Source organism: Somniosus microcephalus, chromosome 21 (assembly GCF_052327205.1).
Source record: "Somniosus microcephalus isolate GS21.2 chromosome 21, FLI_Smic_1.0, whole genome shotgun sequence".
NCBI lineage: Eukaryota > Metazoa > Chordata > Chondrichthyes > Squaliformes > Somniosidae > Somniosus > Somniosus microcephalus.
The window spans coordinates 17,791,062-17,814,083 of record NC_141007.1 but is presented as its reverse complement, the minus strand read 5'-3'; the positions used below and the strand labels follow the sequence as shown (position 1 = coordinate 17,814,083).

General features: G+C 47.6%; 1 protein-coding gene across 1 annotated transcript; it reads left to right on the top strand.

The window, feature by feature from the left end:
- Nucleotides 1-1,699: 1,699 nt before the first annotated feature.
- mrpl38 (mitochondrial ribosomal protein L38) lies at nucleotides 1,700-21,748 on the top strand. The gene is made up of 9 exons (XM_085963305.1): nucleotides 1,700-1,958; nucleotides 4,353-4,529; nucleotides 7,076-7,207; nucleotides 9,327-9,532; nucleotides 10,831-10,903; nucleotides 15,940-15,985; nucleotides 17,668-17,826; nucleotides 18,479-18,615; nucleotides 21,429-21,748. The coding sequence occupies exons 1-9, from the start codon at nucleotides 1,865-1,867 to the stop codon at nucleotides 21,563-21,565; spliced, it is 1,161 nt and encodes a 386-aa protein (XP_085819431.1). The 5' UTR covers nucleotides 1,700-1,864; the 3' UTR covers nucleotides 21,566-21,748.
- The last annotated feature ends 1,274 nt before the right edge of the window (nucleotides 21,749-23,022 follow it).

Genomic DNA, 23,022 nt, shown 5'->3' with positions numbered 1-23,022 from the left:
TGAATGGTTGTTTTTCGGACTGCAGGAAGGTATACAGTGGGGTTCCGCAGGGGTTGGTTTTGGGACCACTGCTTTTCTTGATATATATTAATGAATTAGGCGTGGGTGTATGGGGCACAATTTCAAAATTTGCAGATGACACAAAACTTGGAAGTATAGAGAACAGTGAGGAGAGTGATAGATTTCAGGAAGACACAGACAGGCTGGTGAAATGTGCGGACACGTGGCAGATGAAATTTAACGTGAAGTGATACATTTTGGTAGAAAGAATGAGGAGAGGACATATAAACTAAATGGTACAATCCTAAAGGGGGTGCGGTGCACGAGCAGAGAGACCTGGGTGTGTGTGTGCACAAATCGTTGCAGGTGGCAGGGCAGGCTGAGGAAGCAGTTAAAATGGCTTACGGGATGCTGGGCTTCATGAATAGAGGTATAGAGTACAAAGCGTGGAAATTATGATGAACCTGTATAAAACACTGGTTCGGCCCCAACTGGAGTATTGTGTCCAATTCTGGGCACCGCACTTTAGGAAGGATGTGAAGTTCTTAGAGAAGATGCAGAAAAGATTTACGAGAATGATTCCAGGAATGAGCGACTTCAGTTACGTTGATAGACTGGAGAAGCTGGGGTTGTTCTCCTTAGAGCAGAGAAGATCGAGAGGAGATTTGATAGAGATGTTCAAAATCATGAGGGGTCTAGACAGAGTAGAGAGAAACTGTTCCCATTGGTGGAAGAGTCAAGAACCAGAGGACACAGATTTAAGGTGATTGGCAGAAGAACCAAAGGCAACATGAGGGAAAACATTTTTACGCAGCAAGTGGTTATCTGAAAGGGTGGTGGAGACAGACTCAATTGTGGCTTTCAAAAGGGAGTTGGATAAGTATCTGAAGGAAAAAAAATTGCAGGGCCATGGGGAAAGGGCGGGGGAGTGGGATTAGCTCAGAGTCGGCACGGGACTCGATGGGCCGAATGGCCTCCTTCCGTGCTGTCACTATCATGATTGAATCTTTTAAGGGAAAACAGGATAAATGTTGAATCAGAGGAAGAGACAGGATTTCGGGGAGACAGACAGCGAGATTGGATTTGGCTCGCTCCAACAATGGCTGTATTGTCCTGGTGTATATATATATATACCAACAAAAAGGTGTGAAAGTGTCAGGCTGCAGCTCACTGCACCGCTCCCGGGGTTTCACTGGGGCCCGGGCTGACAGGCCACCTGCCTGCTCCGTTCACTGAGCCTCTTTCATCACAGCCCGACCGGGTCCTGGGCACCGGCCTCGCCCAGCCACTGCGCCGCACGTCCCACCGTGAGCCAGCGGGCCCAACCCCCCACCAGACACACCCATCACAAGAGTCACCGCATCCTCTCCCCGCAGCGACCTGGCGGTAAGCGGGCGCGGGAGGCTGACGGGATACTGGCGGACTGCCGATCAGCGGTCGCGGGGAGGCTGACGGGATACTGGCGGACTGCCTGTGGACGGTCGCGGGAGGGCTGACGGGATACTGGCGGTCGCGGGAGGGCTGACGGGATACTGGCGGTCGCGGGGAGGCTGACGGGATACTGGCGAACCGCCTAGCGCTGTCGCGGGAGGGCTGACGGGATACTGGCGGTCGCGGGGGGGCTGACGGGATACTGGCGAACCGCCTAGCGCTGTCGCGGGAGGGCTGACGGGATACTGGCGGTCGCGGGAGGGCTGACGGGATACTGGCGGACTGCCTGTGAGCGGTCGCGGGAGGGCTGACGGGATACTGGCGGACTGCCTGTGAGCGGTCGCGGAAGGGCTGACGGGATACTGGCGGACTGCCTGTGAGCGGTCGCTGGGAGGGCTGACGGGATGTTGGCGGACTGAGTGTTGGTTGGAAAATGGCGGCGTTGGTGAGGTTGAGACCCGGGTTGTTGTGCGGTTTGGTTCGGACCCTGAAGGTCATGGAGCCGGTGAGGACGGTGACGGGCACAGGTCAGTGAGCGGCTGGATACTGGGGCTGCAATATTCTCATTAACTGGGCTGTTAAATGGCTGGCCTGTGAGCAGCGGCATTAGCCCGGGTCACCATGGGAACCTTCTGAACGCGCCTGGTTTTCCTCAACTACCCAGCCCAGGGCACTGAGGTCAATTGTAATATAATGGGATGAGAGGGTTGTCCTATGTGGAGGGATTGAATAGATTGGGCCTATACTCTGGAGTTTAGAAGAATGAGAGGTGATCTCATTAAAACATACAAGATTCTGAAGGGGATATACAGGGTAGATGCTGAGAGGTTGTTTCTAAGGGGTAGGCCATTTTTGACTGAGATGAGGAATTTCTTCACTCAGAGGGTGGTGAATCTCTGGAATTCTCTGCCCCAGAGGGCTGTGCATGCTGAGTCTTTGAGTATATTCAAGGCTGAGATAGATTTTTAGACTCTAGGGGAATCAAGGGATATGGGGATTGGGTGGGGAAGTGGAGTTGAGGTAGAAGATCAGCCATGATCTTATTGAATGGCGGAGCAGGCTCGAGGGGCCGTATGGCCTGCTACTGCTCCTAATTGTTATGTTCTACTGCCGGCTTGGCTGAGCTCAGCTACCTCAGCACCGCGTGGATCCTCATCTTCTGCTTCATGCAGAACTAACTAACCCAAAGCAGGGATGGAGACAGCATCAGGTAGCAGGATGCCAAGGCAATAAATTATTTTAATAAGTTAAAGTTACTTGATTTAGAGACGGGAATGCGTGCCTGAAGACAGTAGGAATGTTTTGTTTTCACCGCTGATTTTCTCCCCAATCTTCCTACAGGCTTTGACTTCCCAGTCAAAGTCATCAAACGTTGATTGTGACCATGCTGTGTTATCTCTCCTCGAGCTCTCTGCGGCCTTCAACAAGGGCGATGACACCGCCCTCCTCCACGCCTTCCTGTGGAACTGACCTCCCTTGGTTCTAATTCTAGCTGTCCCAACTCACCAGCACATCTCCTGCAACGGCTTCTGCTTCTGTGCTCACGGGGTCAGCTCTGGTGTAGCCCAAGACTCCATCTTTGGCGCTCTCATATTCCTTATCAATATGTTCACCTCCAGCCCCAATCTCATCCCACTCCTTGGATCAACCTCAACCTGACAGTGGACATCCTTGGCGGTTCGCTCAATCCTGAGTTGAGCTTTAAACTCCACATTCAGTCCTTCATCAAGACCCCCTACTTCCATCTCCAAAACATCACCTGTCTTTGCTGCTAACTTATCTCCACTGCTCCTGAAATCCTCATTCACTTCAATACTCCATTTTTCCAAAGCCTGCCTCACTGGCCTCCCGAGCTCTATCATACACAAACTCCAACACATCCAGAACACCAGGCCCACATCCTCTCCTGCATGAAGCTTCCCCTATCATCCCGATCTTTGCCAATTTTTATTACATCCCCAGTGCATTAACTTCAAAATCCTTGGCATGAGCTTCAAATCTGTCTTACCTCTCCTTTGTCTTTGCAGCCTGCTCCATCCCTATGTCCTTGTCCTGCCCTCCACTCTTCCAGCTCTGGTCTATAGCACACCATTCACCACCTGCTGCATTGCCATAGGTGGCAGATCTTGAGACAATCACCCAAACAACAACTTAAATTTTATACAATGTCTTTAACGTCGTAAAAACGTTCCCAAGGCGCTTCACAGGAGCGCTATCAAACAACATTTGATAATGAGCCGCATAAAGACATATTCGGATAGGAAATGGGTTTTAAGGAGCGACATAGAGGCGAGAGAGGTGGAGAGGTTTAAGGAGGGAATTCTAGAGCTTAGGGCCCAGGCAGCTGAAGGCACGGCTGCCAGTGGTGGTGCGAAGACAATCGTGAATGCGCATGAAGCCAGAATTGGAGGAACACAGAGATCTCGGAGGGTTGTAGGGCTGGAGGAGGTTGCAGAGATAGGGAAGTGCGAGACCATGGAGAGATTTAAAAACAAGGATGAGAATTTTAAAATCAATGTGTTGCCAGACCGGGACTAAATGTAGGTCAGCGAGCACAGGAGTGATGGGGTGAACGGGATTTGGCAGCAGAGTTTTGGTTGAACTTAAGTTTAGGGAGGGTGGAAGGTAGTAGGCCAGCCAGGAGCGCATTGAAATAGTCATATCTAGAGGTAACAAAGGCATGAATGAGGCTTTCAGCAGCAGATGAGCTGAGGCAGCGGCGTCTCCCTAAACCCTTTCCTGTTGCTATGTTTCTCCCTACCTTAAGTAGCCTCCTCAAAGACATACCTCTTTGACCTTCCCTGACCACCCGTCCTACTTCTGCTCGGGGCTGATCTACAACTGTGATGTTTTGCTACTTAAAGATGCTATATAAATGCAAGTTGTTGCAGCGTTTCTTATTCCACGCTCTTCTCTTTCAGCTGTGCTGTGTAAACGCGCAGCTCCACTAGGGCCAATGCCCAATGAGGAGATCGACGTGACGGACCTGGAGTCCCTAGAGAAATACCGCAGCTATGCACGGTATCTGCGGACGGCAGAGGAAAAGAGCCAGCAGCCGAATTGGTGGAGGACGTATAAACAGTACACACAAGAGCCTAGTAAGTTACATTCTATGAATAATGTATCACACCGAGAAGGTTGCAAGTGTTTAGAAGGGAACTTGGTGATGGGGTGTTTTAGAACTTTAGAACTTTCGGGACATTGGCTTATATCCACCTGAGGCCAGTGGGATTGCAAGTCTCTTTGCTGGGTGCGACAGTTCCATGTGAGATGAGTTTGGCCTGTTTCTACCTAGTTAACCAAAATTGCCTGGAGTTTGGTGCTTAATTGGCAATCTCACTCGGAGTGCAGGTGGCCGATGTCGAAAAGCAGAATGTGTCGCTGGTCCATCAGCAGATGCCCTTAGGTTGGGAGTTGTAAGAGGTGCGGAATGACCCCTCGCCCCGTCCAACTGGTTAGAGAGTTCGGACTTGAGACTTATGAGAAATTACACCAGACACACGGGTTCTGTCTTTAACCTTTTATTGTTCCTAAGACTGATTCAAAACCCCAACCACTATTCGAGCAGACCACCAATAATATTACAGGAAATCAGACATACAACCGCCCGCCGATGATCGGTCCAGCGTTGATTGTAGGTCCTCGTAAGTGAAAAGACTGGCCAGGCCCCTCCTTCCTCTGACTGCAGCCTGATCCCCATAGGTGAGATGACTGGACAAGACACCTTCTGACTGCAGTGCTGATTTCCTTTCCTTGCCTTTTGCATTACATCATTCATTCAGAGATAGTGAAATGTTCCTTTAATGTTGGTCTGAGCTGTTTTGAGCTGTCAAACTTTCACACTCACACATCCTGTGTGGCTATTATTCAGTTTGTCTTTATCACAGCCCAAAATTGTTCATTCACTCCTAAAGTTTACAAAGGTGGCAGAAAACCACTTGGTTCGGTTCATGAGTAACGTCGTATTCTGCATTTCAAAACTTCAAAGCTTTGACTTCTCACCTCAGAAAGGTCACCAGAGACACCAGGGTCGATTTTCCTGAAGCTGTCGGGAAGAAGGCGGGACTACAACTTTCGGTTTTTAGACCCGCCTACTTCGACGTCCGGCCAATCCGCGCGATTTTCCCTTGATTGACCTTGTTGAGCCTGCCCAGCTGTGAAACACTGACAGTCTGAGATCTAACATGAGTCCTTCTGCACAGACTCAGACACCGGCACTCAAAGCTGAAGGCTGTCACTTTTCACAGATCGCAGCCGTTCAGCTTTAAGTTCCGGCTGAGTGATGGGCTCCCGACGGCTACAGGAAGAAAGGCTGTTAAGGTAAGTACAGGTAAGTAAAAGTTCTTTACACACTTTAGACACACCAAACACACTTACCTTTGCACTCATGCACCCATCACTCACCTGAACACCGACATCGCGACCTCTCCAACTCCTTCAACCCGACGGCCCGCCTGCTCTAACCTGGCGTGGTTTGGAGCCATCGGGAATCCCACACGACACCCCTCAAAATAGGGATTAGGCTAAAAACTGCCTGTTAACTACCTGTTAACAGGCAGTTAATTGGCACTAATCCCTTCCCGCCTCGGGTCGGCGGGTCCCAGTGCTGGGCGGGTACCCGCCACCCCTGAAACTTGCGTGGGGCGGGGTTTTGGGCGGGATGGTGTCGGGACCCCCAAATTCGGGATTTCCCCCCCCCCCCCACGCCTGAAACCCCGCCTGACGGTTCCAGGAAAATCGACCCCACCATGTCTATAATACTCGGGGTTTGTTTATCTCTGTTGACTCTCACTACCCCCTGCAGTCACAACCATGTTCCCTGCCTTATCAGTGAAAGACTGCTCGTTACATTCACCAACTTTAGTTCACTTTGTAAAACCTTTTTGCCTGGCAAAGCATTTCAAGAAATATTAAAATTTAAGGCTCTGTATAAACTTTCTACAGAGTTGAAGCCTGCTGTCAGCGCACTGCAGGAACTGCTTTACCCAGCAGTTGACCTGTACTATACCTTACCTGGAAGTGCCTGATGATGCAGTGCAGGAGGAACTTTACTCTACATCTAACCTGTACTGTAGCCGTGCTGTGAATGTGGGAAGTGGGTTGCTGCATTCACCAGCAGTGTATCTCGTGTATGATGGTGCATGTTTCTTTGCTCATTCAGTTTCTTGAATTCTTTCCACGTTCACCTCAAAGTCTTTCTGCTCTTCTCCTTTGTGCTGGGATTGGTCCTTTCCCGTCAGAGTACATTAACTCTATGGTACCCTGAGTTATGTGAGATTGTGAATAACATTATCTTGTGAGATTTGTCTTTTCTAATTCTGATATTTTACTCGGCAAATTACCCTACATTTCTTCTTTGACGTATTTTTGCTTTTGTTACTTTCAGGCCCCCCATAACCATTGGACAACAAAATAGCGAAATGATTTGAAAGAGAAAGAGAAAGACTTGTATTTCTACAGCGCCTTTCACGACCACCGGAAGTCCCAAAGCGCTTTACTGCCAATTAAATACTTTTGAAATGTAGTCACTGTGTGATGTAGGAAAGTAGTGTGGAAGAATTTTTTTAAATAATTCTGTAGCATACGGGGAGCAATAGAGGGATTTGGTACCACTTCTCAGTATTTTCCGTTGAATTCTTTTCAGCTCCGGAGAGAATTGACATTGGTCTTCCTCATTTTAGAGCGTCTCGGAAGAAGGAATTGAAAGAACGCAGACGGATTGTCAAGGAAAACCACAAAAACAGTGACCTTGAGAGAGCATCGCGGCACAAAACATGTACGTCAGGCTTGACAAGCAGGTGACCAAGGTTGGACAAGCAAGCTAACCTCAGCTGAAGCAAAATACTGCGGATGCTGGAAATCTGAAATAACAGAAAATGCTGGAAATACTCAGCAGGTCAGGCAGCATCTGTGTGAAGAGAGAAACAGAGTTAACGTTTCAGGTCGATGACCCTTCGTCAGAACTGGGAAAAGCTGGAGATGGATCAGGTTTTTAAGCAAATGTTGGGGCAGGGAAAGGGGGGAGGGGAGGAAAGAACAAAAGGGAAGGCCTGTGATAGGGTGGAAGGCAGGAGAGATTAAAGACATGAGGGATGATGGTGCAAGGCAAAAGGAGATGGTAATGGGACAAGTTAAGAAACAAAGGATGGCTCTAGATGAAGTGTAAATGGCACTGGCAGAATCATCAACAGCTGCCATGTGAGAGAGAGAGGAAAAAAAAGGTAGGGTTATGGTCTGAAATTGTTGAACTTGATGTTGAGTCCAGAAGGCTGTAAAGTGCCTAATCGGAAGATGAGGTGCTGTTCCTCGAGCTTCCGCTGAGCTTCATTGGAACAGTGCAAGAGGCCGAGGACGGTGAGGACTGAGTGGAGCGGAGAATTAAAGTGACAGGCGATCGGAAGCTGGGGTCACCCTTACAGACTGATCGGAGGTGTTCCGTAAAGCGGTCACCCAATCTGCGTTTGGTCTCCCCAATGTAGAGGAGACCGCATCGTGAGCAGCGAATACAGTATACTAGATTACAAGAAGTACAAGTAAATCGCTGTTTCACCTGGAAGGAGTGTTTGGGGCTGAATGTGGTTTCTGCACACATCTGTAACTCTTTTGTCATTGGTTTGTTGCTTGCTTCGATTTGGCTGTTGTTCATCCTGAGTTGCAACCATTGCTGGTGGTCGTGTGGATGTGGCTCAGGCTACTGGCTACCGCCCCGGGTCAGACTATATAGAGCTGATAGGATTGTTATGATTCTGGTGCGCTCCAAACACTATTTTCTCGTGCCTATCACAAACAAATGCTTCTGCAAGCAATCCCGCACTTCTAATGAACCAAAATGTAAGCTTATGCATGAGTTCATCTGGGAGTTTGTGTGTTCTGGGGGTGATCAATAAACCTGTTTATCATCAGTATGTATGCACTGGTAACAGTAACCCTGACTATCTCTGACTGGCGGACAAATAATGCTGAGAAATTTCAGGCTAAAATCAAGATTTATTAAGAAGTAAAATTAAACTGAAGCAAGATCAAATAGAACACCAAGCACTATCGGGCCTCACTCTCCTGTGCCAAAACCACCTACTACTCAAGGATCATCCTGGACAGCCGAGCTAACCCCCCTACTTCTTTTTCAGTCGTCTCCTTAAACCTGTCTCCCCACTCCCTCCGCCCTTGTCGATAAGATTGAGACCATATGTTAAACTACCTCTGCTGCTTCGCCTTTCCCACCAGGCCAAGTCTCCCCTCTGCCCAACATTAAACCACTGTCTCTCCAGTTTCTCCTATCTCCCCTCATGCATCTCGCTGAGACCCACCTCCTGCTCCCTTGAGCCCCATTCCCACTAAACTGCTGACCACCCAACTTCCCTTCCTGGCCCCCACGTGCAAACAGACATTGCAAGTGGTGCCATGTCCTCGGGTACTGTCTCACGACCGTTCAAAATCGCCACCATCACCTCCCTCTGCCCTTGCTAACTCCCGCCCCATCTCCAACTCTTTCTCCCCCGCCCCCCATTCCTCTCCGAACTTCTTGCACATGTTGCCCACTTGAGCACAGTGCTGGAGTTGCAGGAGGGCACCTGTGCATTCATACCCGAGCCAAGAATTGACTCCTTTAAGAGGGGAGAAAACTAAAACTGAGTGACATGTCTGCGGTTTAATTGCAGAAGCTGCAAATGTAAAAAGTATGAGGGGGCATGGGGCACTGTCCCCTCTAATTCCCTTTAATAGGCTGCGCTGCCCATTCAAAATTTTGTGCATGTGTGGTTTTTCCCATTAAAAGCCGGTGAGCCGGCTGCGCGGGCGCTCCAGAGCGCCGCGCGGCCGCACGGCTTAAAGGGAACATTGGCGTGGGCGGGCAGGCTTGTTTGTGTGGTGTTAAGCCAAGTTCCCTTTCCTTGCAGTGTTGATTCCACTGGATGAGGTGAAAGCTGAATGGGAGCAAACGAACGGTCCTTTCCACTTGCGGAATATCGGTGAGCACTACGGTGTTTACAGAGACCTGTTCAATGGAGCGACCTTCGTTCCGCGCGTGATGCTGCGTGTTCAATACTGCAGTGAGGACCACGTCATGCCAGTGCATCATGGGAATGTGGTCACCCCCACAGAGGTATGAAGGGGCGGACCTCCAGTGTATGGATAATCTACACCTACACTCTGCATGTACATAACGCACAGCGTGCGAATGCTGAATAAGGGACCAGTCTGCTCCTGATAGCTTACTCGTTTCTTGCACTCAAACAATTTTGACTTATCCAGTAGTTTGAATTGAACAACTTAAAAGCAGCAAAGTAGGACAAAATAATTAAGTTAAAGAAAATTCAATAAAGCGACTTTGAATTTAGAGTAGACCATCAGTAACTGACTAGGTGTTTAAGAGTTCGGTTCTCTCAAATTGTTGGTTTGGAGCAATGAGTGCAAGGCAATGAAATGCTCGCCCACTATTGGCTCCAGACATCAGTATTGAGATTTCCCAAATCACATACACGTGTTTAAATGCAGAACAAAGCTCCCATCTACTCCGCCCAATCACAGAAGAGCACCGTCTACTGGGCCAGTCTGGCATTTTTCCATTTCCCACGTATGACATTGACCATTTAGTTTGGTAATCGGGGGCATCGCCATCCCGTGCACCGTGTCCACTGGAGACTAGATTGAGACTGCACAGGCTAATTTTACATCGGATCCTGGCAGAGAGAGAAGACTTTGTCCAGTCAATCTGGGCCGAATTTGAGCCCTATTGCACCTTCCAACCTCCTTTCCTGAGTATTTTCAAACTTTTATGATCAATGGTATATAGTAACTGGACATTATTGAAACACACAAATTCCGTTTTTGATTGTATTATTTATACATGGCGTTGAAGAGTAACAAGAATGACACCTTCTGAGTGTTTCAGACTTTCCCCATGACCTGGATCTGTGTTAATTTTGGAGGCAGATGTTCTCCTGGGGCCTTATCCCCAGGGGAGAATGGGCCAATCTGTGCTGTTCCACTGTCACACAACCAAATGTATACGTACGGTGAATTAGTGCCAGTGATCTGTATGTGGGATAGATCTTTAGCCATCCCAGCACAGGCCCTGCTCTCGCGTTCCTCGCTGCTGCCCTCAGTAAAGCACCCTGCTTTTATCCTTGCAATGGTAGACCAGTTAACCTAGGTCCAGATCTTCTGGCACAAATAGTATGAAAGGCTAACATGAAACATTGATTTGATCCCGTGAGTCAGTGTCCCTATGTCTGATATGTTGCTGAACCTGGAGAGTATAATCCGGTACTGTCTCACTCCCCTGTATTAATGACAGTGTAACAGTGCTGTGTGCTCACACACTCTTTTAGTGATGGGGTAATGTTACCTGTGCAGATTATTTCCCAATTCTGCATCTCACCCGCTCTCTTTCATTCCCAGGCTGCAGACCTTCCAAGGGTGTCATTTGAAGCAGAAGAGGGCTCCCTGTGGACACTACTTCTCACCAATCCAGGTCCGTGGAACTCAGAGTACACTTAAAGTTAAAAAAGTGACCAACATATAACTACTGTGCTATAGCGGAAGGGACATCTCAGAGGAGTACTTTCCATTTAAAGCATGTCCTGGTTGTTATATATCTCTTTGGCTGTTGGCTGCTCCAGTGATAACGCTGATGGTCAGTTGTTATAATGCAGCTTGATAATAAACAGCAGGGACTGCAACTTCTTTTTGGCCGTGGGATCTCGGGAGCCATGGCCCAGGCAGGCAGTGAAGGTTTCCTCAAGTCTCTCAGTGATGGACCTGTACCCACCAGTCTTGTCCCCCAGTGTTATACAGAGACAGACCTGTACCCACCAGTACTGTACCCCAGTATTATACAGTGATAGACCTGTATCCACCAGTACTGTAACTCTGTTATACAGTGACAGACCTGTACCCACCAGTACTGTACCCCAGTGTTATAGTGACAGACCTGTACCCACCAGTACTGTACCCCAGTGTTATAATGACAGACCTGTCCCCACCAGTACTGTACCCCAGTGTTATACAGTGACAGACCTGTATCCACCAGTACTGTACCCCGTGTTATAGTGACAGACCTGTATCCACCAGTACTGTACCCCAGTGTTATAGTGACAGACCTGTACCAACCAGTACTGTACCCCAGTGTTAGAGTCATAGAGTAATACAGCACGGATAGAGGCCCTTCGGCCCATCGTGTCCGCGCCGGCCATCAAGCCCTGTCTAATCTAATCCCATATTCCAGCATTTGGCCCGTAGCCTTGTATGCTATGGCATTTCAAGTGCACATCCAAATGTTTCTTAAATGTTGTGAGGGTTTCTGCCTCCACAACCCTTTCAGGCAGTGAGTTCCAGACTCCAACCACCCTCTGGGTGAAAAAGTTCTTTCTCAAATCCCCTCTAAACCTCCCGCCCTTTACCTTGAATCTATGCCCCCTAGTTATCGACCCCTCTACTAAGGGAAAAAGCTCCTCAGCATCCATCCTATCTATGCCCCTCACAATTTTGTACACCTCAATCATGTCCCCCCTCAGCCTCCTCAGCTCCAAGGAAAACAAACCCAACCTGCCCAGTCTCTCTTCATAGCTGAAGCGCTCCAGCCCTGGTAACATCCTGGTGAACCTCCTCTGCACCCTCTCTAACGCGATCACATCCTTCCTGTAGTGTGGCGACCAGAACTGCACACAATATTCCAGCTGTGGCCTAACCAGTGTTTTATACAGCTCCATCATAACCTCCTTGCTCTTATATTCAATGCCTCGGCTAATGAAGGCAAGTATCCCATATGCCTTTTTTACCACCTTATCCACCTGTTCCGCCGCCTTCAGGGATCTGTGTACTTGCACACCCAGATCCCTCTGACCCTCCGTCTTGCCTAGGGTCTTTCCATTCATTGTGTATTCCTTTGCCTTGTTAGTCCCCCCAAAGTGCATCACCTCGCACTTTTCCGGGTTAAATTCCATTTGCCACTGTTCCGCCCATCTGACCAACCCATCTATATCGTCCTGCAGACTGAGGCTACCCTCCTCGCTATTTACCACCCTACCAATTTTTGTATCATCCGCGAACTTACTGCTCATACCCTTTACATTCATATCCAAGTCATTAATGTAGACCACAAACAGCAAGGGACCCAGCACCGATCCCTGTGGTACCCCACTGGCCACAGGCTTCCAGTCACAAAAACAACCTTCGACCATCACCCTCTGCCTTCTGCCACTAAGCCAGTTTTGTATCCAATGTGCCAAGGCACCCTGGATTCCATGGGCTCTTACCTTCTTGACCAGTCTCCTGTGCGGGACTTTATCGAAGGCCTTACTGAAATCCATGTATACCACATCCACTGCGTTACCCTCATCCACACACCTAGTCACCCCCTCAAAAAATTCAATCAAATTAGTCAGACATGATCTTCCCTACACAAAGCCATGTTGACTATCCCTGATTAATCCTTGCCTCTCCAAGTGGAGACAAATTTTGTCCCTCAGGATTTTTTCCAATAATTTTCCTACCACTGATGTTAGGCTCACTGGCCTGTAGTTCCCCGGTTTTTCCCTACTACCCTTCTTGAATAATGGTACTACATTAGCGGTTCTCCAGTCCTCTGGCACATCCCCTGTGGCCAGAGAGGTCCTGAATATATGTGTTAGAGCCCCCGCAATCTCCTCCTTTGCCTCACACAGCAGCCTGGGATACATTTCATCCGGGCCTGGGGATTTATCCATTTTTAGGCCAGCTAAAACCGCCAATACCTCCCCCCGCTCGATGTTAATATGTTCGAGCATATCACAGTCCCCCCGCCCTATTTCTATGTCTACATCGTCCTTCTCCATAGTGAAAACAGACGCAAAAAATTCATTCAGAACCCCTCCTACATCTTCCGGCTCCACACACAGATTGCCACTTTTGTCCCTAATGGGCCCTATTTTTTCCCTAGTTATCCTCTTACCCTTAATATACTTATAAAACATCTTCGGATTTTCCTTTATTTTGCTTGCCAGTGTTATTTCATGGCCCCTCCTTGATCTCCTAATTTCTTTTTTAAGTATCCCCCTGCACTTTTTGTACTCCTCTAGGGCTTCCTCCGTCTTTAGCCTTTTGTATCTACCAAAAGCCCTCCTTTTTTTCCTAATCCATTCCCGTATATCCCCTGACATCCAAGGTTCCCTGTGGTTTTTGGAACCACCCTTGACCTTTACGGGAACATGTTGCCATTGTATGATCTCAATCTCCCTTCTGAAAGCCTCCCATTGCTCCGATGCGGATTTTCCTACAAGTAGCTGATCCCAGTCCATTTTGGCCAGATCCTGCCTTATCCTATTAAAATCGGCCTTCCCCCAATTTAGAACCTTTATTTCCGGCCCATCCCTGTCCTTTTCCATGGCCACCTTAAATCTTACCATATTATGGTCACTATCACCAAAGTGCTCACCTACTAGCACTTTTTCCACTTGGCCGGCCACATTCCCTAGAATTAGGTCCAGTACCGCCCCCTCTCTTGCAGGACTTTCTACATGCTGGCTCAAAAAGCTCTCCTGGATGCACTTTAAGAATTCTACACCCTCTGAGCCTTTCACACTCTGACTATCCCAGTTAATATTGGGGAAGTTGAAATCCCCCATTATTATTACCCTATTATTTGCACATTTCTCTGAGATTTGCCTACATATCTGTTCCTCTATCTCCCCCTGACTGTTTGGAGGCCTATAGTACACTCCCAGCAAAGTGCTTGCCCCCTTTTTGTTTTTAAGCTCCACCCATATGGCCTCATTGGAGGACCCTGCTAATATATCATCCCTCCTTACTGCAGTAATTGACTCCTTAATTAATATTGCGACACCCCCTCCTCTTATACCTCCCCCTCTGTCTCGCCTGAAGATTCTGTACCCCGGAATATTGAGCTGCCAGTCTTGCCCTTCCCTCAACCATGTCTCCGTGATAGCAACAATATCATACTCCCATGTGTTTATCAACACCTTCAGTTCATCCACCTTATTCGCAAGACTCCTTGCATTAAAATAGATGCCATCCAGCCTTGCCCTTATATATTTGCCCTGTATCCACCAGTACTGTACCCCAGTGTTATACGGTGACAGACCTGTACCCACCAGTACTGTACCCGTGTTATACAGTGACAGACCTGTACCCACCAGTACTGTACCCCAGTGTTATACAGTGACAGAACTGTACCCACCAGTACTGTACCCCAGTGTTATACAGTGACAGACCTGTATCCACCAGTACTGTACCCCGTGTTATAGTGACAGACCTGTATCCACCAGTACTGTACCCCAGTGTTATAGTGACAGACCTGTACCAACCAGTACTGTACCCCAGTGTTATACAGTGACAGAACTGTACCCACCAGTACTGTACCCCAGTGTTATACAGTGACAGAACTGTACCCACCAGTACTGTACCCCAGTGTTATACAGTGACAGACCTGTACCCACCAGTACTGTACCCCAGTGTTATACAGTGACAGACCTGTACCCACTAGTACTGTACCCCAGTGTTATACAGTGACAGACCTGTATCCACCAGTACTGTACCCCAGTGTTATACAGTGACAGACCTGTACCCACCAGTACTGTACCCCAGTGTTATACAGTGACAGACCTGTACCCACCAGTACTGTACCCCAGTGTTATACAGTGACAGACCTGTACCCACCAGTACTGTACCCCAGTGTTATACAGAGACAGACCTGTACCCACCAGTACTGTACCCCAGTGTTATACAGTGACAGACCTGTATCCACCAGTACTGTACCCCAGTGTTATACAGTGACAGACCTGTATTCACCATTACTGCACACTAGTGTTATGCACTGAAATACCTAGGTTATAAAGCTCAAAATGCTCTCTCCATACACAACACAAGTTTGGAAGGACAGAATCATATTTTATAAAATGTACTCCTGGGTTTTTTTCCCCCAGGTCCTCAACAAAGTATGAAAAATTCACAAGCACGCCAATATGTTTTCTTGATATCCAAGTTGACAATGCGACCTAGGACCGAGGTTTCAGATTCCCACTGTTCGGGGTCACTGCACTTATTTTGATTTTACAGTAAGCACTATCATCATGTGTTAACTGAATCAAGGTTTCAAGCTCAATCAGCCCGTTCCAAACTGCCACCCCACAAAATCCAAACAGCAAGTACAAAATCTAAGAGGAAATAGAGCAGCGATGCCAGGGCTCAAGGGTGGCATGCAGTGTTCCCTTTAAGCTACGCAGCCGTGCAGTGCTCCAGGGGTCCTGCGCAGCCGGGGCGCCAGCTTTTAAACTGGGAAAAAAACGCACATGCGCAGACTTTTGAATTGGCCACGCAGCCCAAAACAAAATGACAGGGAACATTGGTGGCATGTCACCCACAGATTTCAGTTTGGACATCCCCATTCTAAAGGACTAAGAAAGAGACTTGTTGGTCTTTTACAAGCTCCCAACAACTCGGCATCTGAGTTTTGAATGGAATTGTGCTGATCGGTTAAAGATTTTAACCCGTTTCTTGTCTTTCATGTTTCAGACGGACATCTGAGAGACAATGAGTCAGAGTACATCCACTGGCTGGTGTGAGTATTGGGTTTGGCGGCTAAACGTTACTCTCCGAGTCTAACGCCATTTCATCCAACAACTGGAAATAACTCCCAGTTGCCCAACAGGTCATTACCAGTGGGAGGGCTGGGGTACTGGAGGTATGCAGGGACACTAAAGCCTTTAAATGAAAGGGTGGACGTAGGCTATATGTGTCCTGCGGCACCCCATCCTCATTGCATACAGCTGCTGTTGATCGCTATAGAGTTGCCTGTGTAATATTTTCATGGGCCGATTGGCAGCTTTGTTCTCGACTTCCATTTTTCCTTTTTCAATCTCATTTCTTCCTTTTGGGGCTGAATATAATTCACAATGCAGGAGGGATGTTTGTGTTACATCCCTTCCCATGCCCGCCCCGTTGACCTGCTCTTTGTTTTCAGAGCTGGTAGACCGCTGTACTTGGCCAGAAACCTTCCATGTCATTTTCAAACCTCTCAGTTCATACCCGACAACATCTTTCTTTGGCTCTCACTTCGTATGCACAAGTCCTTCTGTTTCTTTACTGTCTTTTATTTCTGTAGTGCTTCTGTCTTACTACTTTTTAACCCCATTCCACTGATGCTTCCCTCCTGTGCTTGTTTACATTTTCCTCCTCCTGATGCCTGTCCACCTCTTACTTTACAGTTCTGATGAAGGGTCCACACCAACACGCTAACTTATCCGTTCTGTCCACAGGCGCTGACTGACCTGCTGTCTTTCCAGCTTTTCTGTTGTTATTTCAGATTTCCACCACTTGCAAAAAGAAAGGCTTGCATTTCTATAGCGTCTTTCACGACCACCGGACATCCCAAAGCACTTTTACAGCGAGTGAAGTCCTTTTTGAAATGTAGGAAACGCGGCAGCCAATTTGCGCACAGCAAGCACCCACAAACAGCAATGAGATAATGACCATTTTATTTGTTTTTGTTATGTTGATTAAGGGGTAAATGTTGGCCAGGACACTGGGGATAACTCCCCTGCTCTTCTTCAAAATAGTGCCATGGGATCTTTTACGTCCACCTGAGAGAGCAGACGAGGCTTCGGTCTAAAGACGGCACTTCCGACAGTGCAGCGCTCCCTCAGCACTGCACTGGAGTGTCAGCCTAGATTTTTGTGCTCAAGTGTCTGGAGTGGGACTTGATCCCACAACCTTCTGACTCAGAAGCGAGAGTGTTACTTGCAGTATTTTGCTTTTTACTGGATTGTGATCTGCCACTGTTCTGCCCATTTACCTAGTTCAGTTAACTTATTCTGCAGGTCACTGGCCACCTCCTCAAATTTACCTGCCCTTCCTCCTCTCGCCCTCCCCCACTCCTCCCAGTTTGGTTTTGTCTGCAAATTGGCATTCAAGCATCTGAATCACAGCTTATTAATATCATTGGAAACAATAGAGGTCCCAACGCTGATCCCTGGGGTACTCCACTCGGTACTTCTCTCCACTCCGACTCCCCTAACAAATACCCACCGACACTATCATTCAGCTAATTCTTATCCATTCCCAGGCTTTCCCTTAAATCCCCACCAGTTTAAATGTAAGTAGCAGTCTTCTGTGTGGAACCTTGTTCAAGGTTGTTAAGCATTTTGTTGTGTCGCACTGGGATCACTCTGCTCTACAAATGGTGGGTATGGCAAATGAATCAAAGTGGACTCCAGTTTATTTCATTATTTTCTTGTTGTACAGTGGTAATATTCCTGGGAATGCTGTACCGGAGGGAGAGGACATCTGCCACTATTTCCCCCCTTTCCCTGCTAAAGGCACAGGATATCACCGATGCATCTTCATCCTTTTTAAGCAAGATAAAGTAATCGATTTCAAGGAAGACTCCAGACCGTCGCCCTGGTAAGAGGAAACTATAAACACTTTGTAATAGAACATAGGGTTCCTCATTGTCGAAGAGGCTTGACTTGAGACAGTCCAGTACATTTATCACTAACTCTGCCCTGCCCCTGATGTTCGGGGCGAGATGGGCAGGGCTGGGTATTGCATTATATTTACTACCACCTTTTTTTTGCAGATAAATGTTGCCCGATGAGTTCATAAACTTAGCTTAGGAAAGCTTTTCAAGGTTGATCTAAGTGCAGCTTCTGTATTTACCCATTCAGTGTCCCTGCATAATACTGAACTGAGATATGTGTTATGTATAAGTAGGTTTAGTAGGTGTCCGTGCCTGTGTGTCTCTCTGCCTGGCTCTCTGTCTGTCAGTCTCTCTTTCTGTCTGTCTCTGTATGTCTGTCCATTCCCCCTCTCCCTCCGTTCCCCCTCTCCCTCCGCACCCCCCTGGTCTCCGTCCCCCCCTCGTCTCCGTCTGTCTATGTGCGTCCCTTTGTGTGTGTCAGCCCATGAATGTGGTTTATGTGTAACTGGCTATAGTAACTGTTATAAATATGTGCGTCAGTGAGTGCAACAGATGACAGGTATGTGCATGCCTGAGTGAGTTGGTATCACTGGTAGGTGTAGATCTTGCATGACTCACCATGGTACTTCTTTACAGTCACAGCCTGAAGATGCGAACCTTTAAAACTTTTGATTTCTACAAGAGGCATCAGGATCTGTTGACTCCGGCCGGGCTGGCTTTCTTCCAGTGTCGCTGGAATGAGTCGGTCACTCACACCTTCCACAATCTTTTCGGTAAGCCCTGCACGCACTCCCCACACGTTTAAAAGCGGTGTGTACAGTTAGTCACAATCGGAGAGTGACCTCTGCAGGAATGGATTGTGGGTGTAATACTGAACGCTAAGTGCGGATGAGATTTTTAAAAATTTTGCTGAGTATTTACTCTCTCGGGGTATTTCCCCATAGTTTTCCAGCGTATGTGGGTCCAATCTGGGATCTGTAGCTTTACCGAGGATAGGCCGACCATGCAGTTTGCTTTGAAACATCTGCTGTTGACCGGTTGCCAGGAAGTGCATGATAAAAATCCACCCAGACTCGCCACACCTTTGATCTCATAGAAACATCGAAGATAGGAGCAGGAGTAGGCCATTCGGCCCCTCGAGCCTGCTCCGCCATTCAATGAGATCATGGCTGATCATCCAAACTCAGTACCCTGTCCCTGCTTTCTCCCCATTCCCCTTGATCCCTTTAGCCTTAAGAAATATATCTAACTCCTTCTTGAATATATTTAATGAATTGGCCTCAACTGTCTTCCGTGGTAGAGAATTCCACAGGTTCACCACTCTCTGGGTGAAGAAATTCCTCCTCATCTCAGTCCTAAATGGCTTACCCCTTATCCTTAGACTGTGACCCCTGGTTCTGGACTCCCCCGCCATCGGGAACATCCTTCCTGCATTTAGTCTGTCTAGTTCTGTTAGAATTTTATAAGTTTCAATGAGATCCCCTCTCATTCTTCTAAACTCCAGCGAGTACAAGCCCAATCGACCCAATCTCTCCTCATACATCATTCCTGCCATCCCAGGTATCAGCCTGGTGAATCTTCGCTGAACTCCCTCCATGGCAAGAACATCCAAGAACAGGGATCGCTGTGGTATTCCCTTCATGGGGAGCTTTTACTGTGTTACGGGCAAGCGGCTGAGGTTGTGATGCGGTTGCCATGGGGTGCAGCTGGACATCTGGACAGAATTGGAGAGTCGAGCAGGATAACACCGAGGCAAGAAAGAAGTGGGAATGTGAACAGAGGCCGGTGGGACCGGACGTTGTGTAGAGAGGAGGGAAATCAAGTGGAGAATGGGAGGGAAAGAGTGAGGGGGAGGCGAAAGGAACTGTCCCAGAGAAAGAAAACAATGAGCTAAGTTAACTGGAGGCCTCAAGACTGGGCCTGTACCTGTGTACCTGGGCCAGTAATGTTTGTGAATGGACCAGACTGGGTGTCGTCAGAAACCGAAATTCTTGCGTTTTTAGAAACTTCTTAATATTGGCCCAGAAATTCGGGTCGGAGGCTTCCCGCGGGTGCAAGCCCCCGACCTGCACTTACCTACCGCACCGGCCGTTGTGCTGTGGGTCTGCGTGGGATTCCGATCCTGGGCCTGCTCCAGCTGCCGGCGCGCAGTGCTTGCGTATCCCAGGGGCGCAGTTAGTTCGATGCGTCCCCTGGGATCAGGTGGGCCATGGAGAGCCAATGGTAGTAGGGAATGCTTCATTCATAAGTTTGACAGGAAGAGCTGTCAAACCTATAAATACTATTAAGCCCCAAAATATCACTAAAACTTTAAATAAATTTGTTTTTAAAAATCACATTTTTAAAATAACTAAATTACATGAAATAACTATTTTAAACAATAATTTAAATTTTTGGAAAAATTGATTACATTTTCTAACGGGGCTAAAAATAAACTTACCTTTCTTTAAAGTATTTAAAAATAATAAACCTGTGGAAAAAATGTTTTAATTTAACTTAATTCACCACTTACCTTGTTAAAAGCAGGCCTTGTGCCCACTTTTTAAAAGTGTAACTGCTGGAGACTTACCCTCCCGGAGAAACCTGCAAAAAAAACGTAAGTTCGATGCGCACGTGCTGCCTCTCCGGCGCACGCGTTCCACCTCTGAACCCCTTCTTTCAGGGGAACGGAAGTGCCGGTTTCCCGCGCATGCGCAGTGCATGCACGAAACCGGCACTTCCATTGGGCCTATGCGTGAGTGCCCAGTGTGTACTCGCGCGTTGGGACCCGAATTTCTGGGCCATTATTAATAAAGAGGCAAAGGACGACAGTGCAGGATATCACCCGCGTTGGAAAGAATAAAAGGGAAGGTGAGGTAAATTGGGAAGTAGTGATTAGGGGTTGCCAAACTTGGGTTTTTAAAAGCCTGCAAATTGAAGGAAGAAAAGGCTGAGGGGAATTGAGGAGTTCCAGTTTAGAGGTCCTGGGAAAGAATGATTGGGATCGGAGACAATACGATGAGTCTTAGTTACAAGACAGTGAGGATGTAGGGAGGAGGAAGTGTGCACGACAGAGTGTTCGCCTTTTAGGAAGAACAAGAGCGGACCATAGTAGTGTTGATAAAATAGAGGCACCGAGTAGTTATAACAGGAGAGTGATTGGGAGCTTGAATGTGAGTGAGGAATCGCCTATCAGATAAGTTTCGACTTGCATCCTGCTCAGAGTGTGACAGGTGCTGGAAGAGCCTCGCCAGATTTGGGAGCAGTATTGAAGTCCTGGAGGGCCGTGAGCTTTATAGAGATGTACGAGAGTTATTAAATAGAAGAGGAGTGTTCGGCAACGGAAGAGGAAACCGAGCTCCTTGGAGGCAGCTTTATCAATGGAGGAGATAGTGAGGCCAGAACTGTCAATAGATGAAAGACTGCAGGTGGAGCCATCAAAGGAAAGAGATGGAACCTGTGGGTTAGAATTGCATGAGAAATGAGAAATCATCTTAGAAAATGAAAGGAATGGGACTTTCGTGGCGGTTAAAGGGACAGAGGAGATCAAGTTGATGGGATTCAGCCTTAAGAGGAGAAACAATAATTTCCCTGTGTTCTCTGATAGATATGAAGGAGCCAGTGTTTGAATATGACTTCCCTCCAGTTTACCATCCACCTCAGAAGAAATACCCACATGGTCAGCCACTCCGATACCTGGACCGGTACAGGGACAGCCACGAGCCCACCTACGGCATCTACTGAATTAGCAGCAGCTTTCGCGAAGATCCCAGGCCTAGGCAGCTGGAGCTGCGGCCTACCGTCCAAGGCTGTTCCCGCCGCCGCCTCCCTCTGTTAATTCAGCGGCAATCCTGCGAACAATTTCATGTGACCACTTGTCAAAAAACCTTCTGTAAAGATGGAGCAGAAATAAATATTTTTCTAATACGTTGGTGTGCTCGGGTAGAAATCGAGAATGTGGGCAATCAATTTTTTTTTTCATCAGAGTTACTAAGTCGAGCTGAAAGCTGCTGGCCCTGAGTCACTGACCCAGATAGTTGTACAAAAAAAGAGAGAACTTCTGAAAGGGAGTATATTACAAAAGTAACTGCACTTAAAGTCCTTCACTGTCTGTAAAGTGCTTTGGGACGTCCTGGTGTCATGAAAGGCGCTATATAAATGTAAGTTCATTGGTTCTTGCATACCACCAAGTTACTGTACGTGTCTTAAATGTTATCATTCGGGTATGTCTGTGCTTTTTGTCTTTGTGGGCCACTTAAACGTGAGCCATAAAGTCTTCAAGGCAACACTGAAAAATTACAAATCCATGTTCCTATGATCTGCATGTGCCGTCTACTCATAATTTGAAGTTGGGTTTTGTGCTGAAAAATCTGAATTAAGCTACATAACTAACAGTGAAGTGGGAATTCTAGTGCCCAAAAAACACTTAATTTATCAGATAAGAGCAGCTTTGAATGATGAGGAGCAGACTATTTATTTCCAGCTGCAGTTGCTCCGACCTTGGCGTTCTGATTTAAGGTTTGTCCACTGAGGCAACAATACCAAGAGCCGTCCTTTCCAAACCTCCAGGCCCACGAAATTCGAACCAGACACATCAGAAAATAAGAAATGTAAGTGCAAATGCAGCTGGGCTACATGGGCTGGATTGCCAGGACCCACACGTGGCTGACTGACCATAGTTTGTACTCATAGAAACATATAAGATAGGAGCAGGAGTAGGCCATTCGGCCCCTCGAGCCTGCTCCGCCATTCAATGAGATCATGGCTGATTATCCAAATTCAGTACCCTGTCCCTGCTTTCTCCCCATATCCCTTGATCCCTTTGCCTTAAGAAATATATCTAACTCCTTCTTGAAAATATTTAATGAATTGGCCTCAATTGTCTTCCGTGGTAGAGAATTCCACAGGTTCACCACTCTCTGGGTGAAGAAATTCCTCCTCATATCTGTCCTAAATGGCTTACCCCTTATCCTTAGACTGTGACCCCTGGTTCTGGACTCCCCGGCCATCGGGAACATCCTTCCTGCATCTAGTCTGTCTAGCCCTGTTAGAATTTTATAAGTTTCAATAAGATCCCCTCTCATTCTTCTAAACTCTAGCGAATATAAGCATAATCGACCCAATCTCTCATTCCTGCCATCCCAGGTATCAGTCTGGTGAATCTTCGCTGCACTCCCTCCATGGCAAGAACATCCTTCCTC